The 7,365-nt window shown below is 34.5% G+C and overlaps 1 protein-coding gene across 2 annotated transcripts; it reads right to left on the bottom strand.

The window, feature by feature from the left end:
- Positions 1 to 1,471: 1,471 nt before the first annotated feature.
- LOC122292765 (mitogen-activated protein kinase 3-like) lies at positions 1,472 to 5,881 on the bottom strand. Of its 2 annotated transcripts, none has more exons than XM_043101256.1 (6): positions 5,476 to 5,881; positions 5,236 to 5,365; positions 4,594 to 4,731; positions 4,142 to 4,474; positions 3,361 to 3,544; positions 1,472 to 1,953 (listed from the first exon to the last, which is right to left on the bottom strand). In XM_043101256.1, exons 1-6 carry the CDS (start codon positions 5,646 to 5,648, stop codon positions 1,784 to 1,786), a joined length of 1,128 nt encoding a protein of 375 aa, XP_042957190.1. In that variant the 5' UTR covers positions 5,649 to 5,881; the 3' UTR covers positions 1,472 to 1,783. The 2 variants fall into 2 exon arrangements, with proteins under 2 accessions (XP_042957190.1, XP_042957191.1); XM_043101257.1 differs by having other exon boundaries at positions 5,579 to 5,881.
- Between the last annotated feature and the right edge of the window lie 1,484 nt (positions 5,882 to 7,365).

Here is a 7,365-nt window from a genome sequence, read left to right as displayed (position 1 = left end):
ATGATTAAAGTGATCTACCAAAACTTAAGGGCAAATTGAATATTTAAAACCTTAATAGGTATTCGGATAGTGCAAGTAGAGACGGTTTAGTCTTCAAAGTGATCACATGCGAGATTATAAATTGATGTGATTACATATTTATTTAATAGGAAATTGTCATAATGCGCTAATTGATGTCCAAAGTTGCAAGGTAAGTAATACAATCATGCCCTTCATTATCACAGATATTTTTAAATTATGTAAGTAATATGATCACACCCTTCAATGTTACACATATTTTATAAAGTATGTAAGTAGTATGATCATATCGTTAAGGTAAATGACGTTTTAAAAGTGCACATAGGTATGACTTTTGTTGAAATCAAATTTTTATGTACCAAGCTATGATATGATGAAAGTGAATTTCAATGTCAAGATATTATATGTTTTTATTTATGATTACGATAAGTTATGTCATTATATGTTTTACATGTATCATGGTAAGAATGATAAAAGATAAGTTATGAAAGAAACTTCAAGAAAGGCTATAAAATATGCATTGTAACAATATAGTTATAGGTGAATTTGCAAGTGATGGACCTAAGCGTGATCTACCCTAGTATGTTATGATAAGTTAAGTGGTTTCTTTTATGGCCACAGGCAATGGAATTGGTGGACAACCCTGCCCACAGAGGTTAAGGTGTGCTAGCCATTAAAAGAACAGAAAGATAAGTTCAATGCGTTGTGTATAATACATGTTACATATTTTTATGTTGGTATAGGTATTAATTATGCACGTTTTTCAAAGAGATCCTATATTTATATTATTTTCATTGCATGATATTGTCAATATGAAAAAGATATTGCAGGATGAAACTTGACTTGAGGAGACGAAACAGCTAGATAGTTTATGAGATATTTAATTTTTATGTTTATTTTAAATTATAGAATCTTTTATACTGGGCTTCTACGTAAATGATTTTAAAGGTTAGTAGTATTTTGGGTCCCTAAATTTCTAAAAATTATGTTATTCTTAAATCTAGGGGATGGATTGTTACAAGAAATTTTCTGATTTAATATGAATTTGGTGGTGGAATTCTTTTTTCTCCTTTAGTAATTAGGTCAATATGAAGCTGAGCTCCTTGATGAATGAATCTACAGCCGAGACTAAACACCTCAAATATCTAGAAATAATGATGTGCAGCATGAAACTGCTATTACTAAATTTGAACACTTCATGTGTTATTTACTGTTGGATTCAAGATATCTGGATAATGGGGCATTGATAATCTATGGCTATGGGCGGTGATCTTCTAAGAACAAAACCACGTGTTGTTGTGGAAAGGTAAAATTGGCATAGAAACTGAGCGGCAGCTAAGGTTTTTGGTTTAATTTTGTTTTATATATATTTTTTCCTTTGGAGATCTATTCATAATTTTGAATTAATATTATTATTAGCGTTCAGAGAGTTACGATCTATATAAACCAAATAGAAAGAACAAAACAATAGTCAATTTTTATTAACTCATTGGTTATGAGTTACACTGAATTCAATCCTATATACAAAATATAGATTCAGCACAACAAAGAAAGTAGAGTACAATTTCTAGAAAGAAAATTAAAAAAAAAAAAATTGAAAAAACACATTGCTAGTGGACTGACCTAAAAAATAAATTTTGAGGCTGAACTCAGCTGATGGACTGTCATTTGTGTAATATCAGCAGACACACCAAAGTAATGTTACAGTTGAAATAGGATAAACGCAGGGGTACAATCTCTGACCAAGAACAAAGACAATTTTTGACTATGCGTGTTCTGGGTTGAAAGCTAAGGCCTCCTGGTAAATCATATCCTTCATTTGCTCCTCTTCCAAGGGTTGTTGCTCAAAATCGAAGGAAAATGGCTCTGAGCAGACTGGTTCATCAGCTACGTCATGCAATCTTTCGAAGTAAGGATGGGCCAATGCTTCCTCAACTGTCCAGAGGCAACAAATTACTATCAGACAAAATTGCATCTAAGGGAAATATGACATTAAACTCAACATATAACTTTGAGGCATGTCTTCTGCACTTCAATTTAATTCCATATGACAACATAAGGACCAAAGACAGCCAAAGAGCCCTCTGCCTATAGAGGATCACTTGATGAAGTAGTGTCACCGTACAACATTAATTGTGTCAAGCACTAAATTCTCCCAGATCTAAAGATGAAAGCATGACTTTAAATGCATAATTCTGACAATTTGAAACATATACAAGCAAGTTTGGGTTTGTCTGTGCATGTGGATAAACCTTGCACAGTAAAATATTAAAGAAAGAGATCCCTCTAAATGGGTACCATAACTGGGGACAAAAATGAAGGTTCCATAAACTGACTCCACCCTCATTTTCCTTGTCTCTGCTTCTGGTGCTGGCTTTCAAATTTTACTTAGTTCTACTGATATTTACAAGTAAATAAATGTCTTCCGTGTTTGAGAAGTCCAACATGGCAACTATATAGGTGGAGACGATACCCTAGATATAAAAACTGCTGCTTATATACTACACTATACAGGCAACTCAGAAGCTCCCTTCTACAAAATGTATGGTAAAACCAATTACGATGTATAAAATAGCAATAGCTACAGCTTGCAAATCTTTACCAGAAAAAATTATGTTACTTCCGTCATAAAAAGCCCTTAACTTGTCGCTAAAATTCTTTATTACTAGTGATCGGTTCTAAAAGAATTAATGTGGCATCCACTTCTACTTTGATTATTCAAAACTAAACAGATAACCGATCGAAGCTGTACATGATGCAAGTGTTCTGATCACCAGCTACCAATTTCAACTGCTTCTCGTTGATCCCACGAGGAAACATGTTCTTTTTCATTGATACACTTTTTATTCTTTGCTTTGACATCATCAACACATGATAGTAGGGAAACATATTCTTTTAATTGCTCCATTTTTATTTCTTGCTTTTACATCACTTACAAATGAATTTATCATGCCACTCTTTACTTATAGTGCCTTTGACAAGTCCAAGGAGATGGCATTCTATTCGGGGATGACACATTACTACCATGCTTCTCAAGCTATGATCCATAGCTTCTAAACAATAATCAAATTGAAAACAAACATTTTGATGTTAATCCCAAAGCTATTAAGGATCTAAAGCGATCTAATGAACAGCTTATGACCTTTACATGCCGTAGAATGCCTAACTTGGTCCGGCAGTAAGTTTCAAGTAACTAGTGAACCTCAATATGGTGATTGCCTTCTCTTCGGAGATGATTGATGAAACTTATTTACACCAACAATGATACACTAACTAACAAATAATAAATTTCAGCAAGCCAGGAAAGCATGAAAAATGACTAACATGGGATAAGAAAATTACCAGTAATTCTTTTAGCAGGATCAAACGTTAACATTTTCTCCATAAGATCAATGGCCAATGGATTAACATGTGGGAAAACAATGGCTAACGGCTGTCGAGGATGTTGGGGCAGTTGGCGAATATATCTCTTTGTATCCTCATTCCGAACAAACCAAAAATCAGACTCGGTTGGTGTCCCAAGGAGCTGAAGAAATCAGAGCATGCATAAGCACGTATATCCAGCACAAATCACTTACAAAAAATTGATTTATAATTCGTTCCAATATGGCATTAAAGAAAAATAAATTACAAGTAAGAAATTCTATTATAATTACTCAAAAACTTTTGAATCAATCACTAAACACAGTAATATACCATAGCATATTAAAAATAAATTTCCAACTCATGGAAGCAAAGTAATATACCATAACATATCACAAACAAATGCCAAGTCATGGAAGCAAAGAAGCCAAGCAAACCAAAGGAAATGTAGCTCGCCTATATGTTCATAATAGTTCCAAAAAAACCAGATATGTGTAAATTGAAGCATGATCAGCTTCAGAATGGCAAGGATGGGAGATTTCACATAATGTTCATCTACTCGGATATTTAAGTGCAATTTGCCTTATTGAAAAGCTAAAACCAGAAAAGGAAGTTTGTAATAATAAGCATATTAAGTTTGATTATTTCTTCTTCTTGAGTTTGAACCCTAAACAAATACTTAAGATCAAAACAAACTACTGAAGTTGAAAATGGTTTGCTTAAAAATGTAACTTGTCCTGATGTGCCTTTTTTCCCTCACCTCTATCAACAAGCGCATCTGATGCGCTTGATCTCTGCCTGGAAACAAAGGTTTTCTATTCATAAGCTCCAGAAAGATGCAACCTACAGACCACACATCAATGGCAGCAGTGTAATCAGAATAGTTCAACAGTAACTCCGGCGCCCTGTACCATCTGGTGACAACATATTCAGTCATAACCTCATTCTCTGCAGTGGGACGGGCAAGACCAAAATCACATATCTTAAGGTCACAATTTGCGTTCAGTAAGAGGTTGCTGGGTTTCAAGTCTCTATGAATAACATTCGCAGAATGTATATACTTCAGTCCTCGAAGAAGTTGATACAAGAAGTACTGCAAGGAACCATCATGAAATTAATGTCAGTTTCAAATATAGAAAGAAGAGTATAATCTAGACTGCTGAGGTGCTATTCCGCTATACAATTGTGAGACTCAAAAGCAAAGTATGGTACCTGACAATGCTCCTCTGATAACCTTTGATTGGAGCGAATTATTTGGTGAAGATCAGTATCCATGAGTTCCATGGCAATGTAAACATCTGTGAATTCTCTCCGTAAAGGAGGAGGAACAACATCTCTTAAGCCTATGATCTGTATTACATGCAGAAGATTCTACTTTACCAAATCCGATGATAATATAAGACAGTCATATATCAAATCTATTAAAGTCCAAAACCTATAACTTGGGCTGAAGACAAATGTTTCATAAATATCAGATGTAGTATAAACTGCAACTTTTCTTGTGGTATAATTAAAGTTTATAAATGTGAAGTGCTCTTTACACTGCTATTTTAGTCACTTGTAAGTTCATCTTTTAGACAATATTAACATCAATCTCTTCATTATGTCTAAAGTGAACTCAGATTATATCTAGGTCCCACACATATTAATTCACGCTTATTCGTCCCTACAAGACTAATACAGTATTTGTAGTCTAGACAAACTGTATGCAAAGTCACAACGCTCCAGGTAAGTTTATTTGCTTTTCAAAATTGACCCAGACCAAGATATACGTATCTTTTAGTTTCTCTAGAATCAACCAAAAACTTGAATAAAACTAATCAAGAAGAAACATTTTTCACTTGTTTCCCTTACATTTTCATGATCGAAATGCCGAAGCAGCTTAATCTCCCTGAGCGTGCGCTTCGCGTCCATGTAGTTATCGAAAGCGTTCGCTATTTTCTTCATCGCGACCATCTCGTTCGTGTCCGAATTCAACATTGAGCTTCGAAAAACAAAATCAACCACGGAAATAACTTCAAAATACAATCCAGCCAAAACAAACCAGACTAAAACGACAAGAACAAAAAGAAGAAGAAAAATCCGATAAATTACCATACGATTCCGTACGCGCCACGGCCCATCGGCATGATAGGGGGGCGGTACTTGTTGGTAATCTCGAAGAGGTTCCCGAAAATTTTGTACTGAATAAACTGACCTCCGTGCGTCGGAAAAGACGGGAATTCCCCGGAATGACCGGCTGCGGTGATGTGCGTGACGTCAGCCATCTCCAGACTCTCTCTCGCTCTGTGTGTGTGTGTAGAGAAAAAAAAATATACCTCTGGCTCTCTATGCGAAGCTTTATGGCTCTGAAGGCTGAGTAGAAAAAGTGTGAGGACGAATAATTCAAAGGAAAGAGAGCGAGAGAAAGCGTTTAAATGGAGAACCTGAGACTGACTTAAGTCTATCCCCGAGTTCGGAGCAGATGCGAGGAAGGAGATCGGAAACGCGCGAGAGGGAAAGAAAAGAAAAAAATAGTAACAAGAAACAGCAACACAGCGCGTTTGGACAGGCATCGAGGGCTGAGATTCTAGCCGCCTCTAATCGACGGTTGATATTAGCTCAATATGTTCAACGGCCATCTTTCTTTAAAGTTTAAACGACCATGCTATTTATTTAAAAGTCAAAAAACAACGAACAATTTTAAATAATTAACTGAAAGGGCTTTAGACAAGTGCTAAGGATTACGAACCGTCGGATTTAGTTGACTTGACGCCATTTGCTTGATTGAAATATTTTCAATTACGTAACCTTGTGATTTGGATTAGACACAAAGGATTAGCAGATATAAATACAGAATGACCCACTTCATATGATTTTATTTTTTATTTTATAATTTACTTCAAATGATTTTCTTTTACTTTAAAAATCTAAACTCACATTTTAGGAGACCATTCATCTAAGATACATGGCAGAAAATTTTGAAGGTTTATGTTGGGTTGACGAAAAGTTCAGTCAAAAAGAGGTAAAGGTAAAGGGCGCTGTCAAATCCATTGGTCCACCTCTACGCACTCAATAAAACTTTTTCTTGGTCAGATGCATTAAAGTTGAAAAAATATAAATACATCTTTCCCCACATGCGGTTTCCATTACTGTGTACGTAGTCATATGAAGGCTAGGGGCAAAGGCACAAATTCATACAAAATATTATGGGAAACGTTTCTTAATTTGCCATCAAACGAAGTCCCTACCTTGAATTAAAAACACCCAAACCAACATGTTCATGATAAAACTCTTATAAACAAATCTCACACGCAAAGTTTCATTTTATTTAGGCAAATCTCAATAATGTCATTTAAAGTAAAATGGAGCACAATATAGTTATAAAAAAATAACAGTCACAAAAATATTTTATAAAAATAAACTCTCAAACTAATATAAATTTATGTAATATATTTGTTCTTTTTTTATAATAAAAATAATTTTATAATTTAACTTTTCGCATCAAATCACGTTGGCCTATATATTTATTTTTATGAAATTTATTTCTAGTCAAGATATTTATTAGTTATAAAATGGAAATTTTAGGCTTTCCATTACAGTTTTTCCATCCTGAGACAAATTGCATCAATGATGATGAGATTAATTCGCCAATCCTGTGCAAGATAGTCCAAAAATATTGAAGTGATGTATACGCTAAAAATTGAAGTGATTTATACGATACTTTGGAGTTCTATTTTTTGAGTTCTCTGCTTATTGTCACTAGGGGTGAAACAATGCGGTTGGTTTCTTGGTCAGCAGCGATGGAATAAAACTTCATCTGAGAGAAGAGAGAGAAACTGTGAGAGAAATCGAACTGGAGAAGAGAAGAAGAGGGGAGAGGGAAGAAATCGAACTTAATTTGAAATGACCTCGTTTGGTTTAATTAAGAACAAACGGCATTGTTTCACTTAAATATTTTTTAATATGTTACGTGTAAAACGATGTCATTTGATTTAAGACCAA

The sequence above is a fragment of the Carya illinoinensis genome, chromosome 13 (assembly GCF_018687715.1).
Source record: "Carya illinoinensis cultivar Pawnee chromosome 13, C.illinoinensisPawnee_v1, whole genome shotgun sequence".
In the NCBI taxonomy this organism is placed as follows: domain Eukaryota; kingdom Viridiplantae; phylum Streptophyta; class Magnoliopsida; order Fagales; family Juglandaceae; genus Carya; species Carya illinoinensis.
Note: the sequence above shows the minus strand (reverse complement) of the source record. Positions and strands in the feature narration are given on the sequence as shown.

Bases quoted from the DNA above. Each gene is read 5' to 3' on its own strand.
- LOC122292765 (XM_043101256.1), bottom strand. From the start codon at position 5,648: ATGGCTGACGTCACGCACATCACCGCAGCCGGTCATTCCGGGGAATTC. The intron at 5,366-5,475 runs GTAATTTATCGG...TGTTTTTCGAAG, and splicing joins GGCGCGTACGGAATCGTATG to CTCAATGTTGAATTCGGACA. The intron at 4,732-5,235 runs GTAAGGGAAACA...CATGTAATACAG, and splicing joins GGCATTTCGATCATGAAAAT to ATCATAGGCTTAAGAGATGT.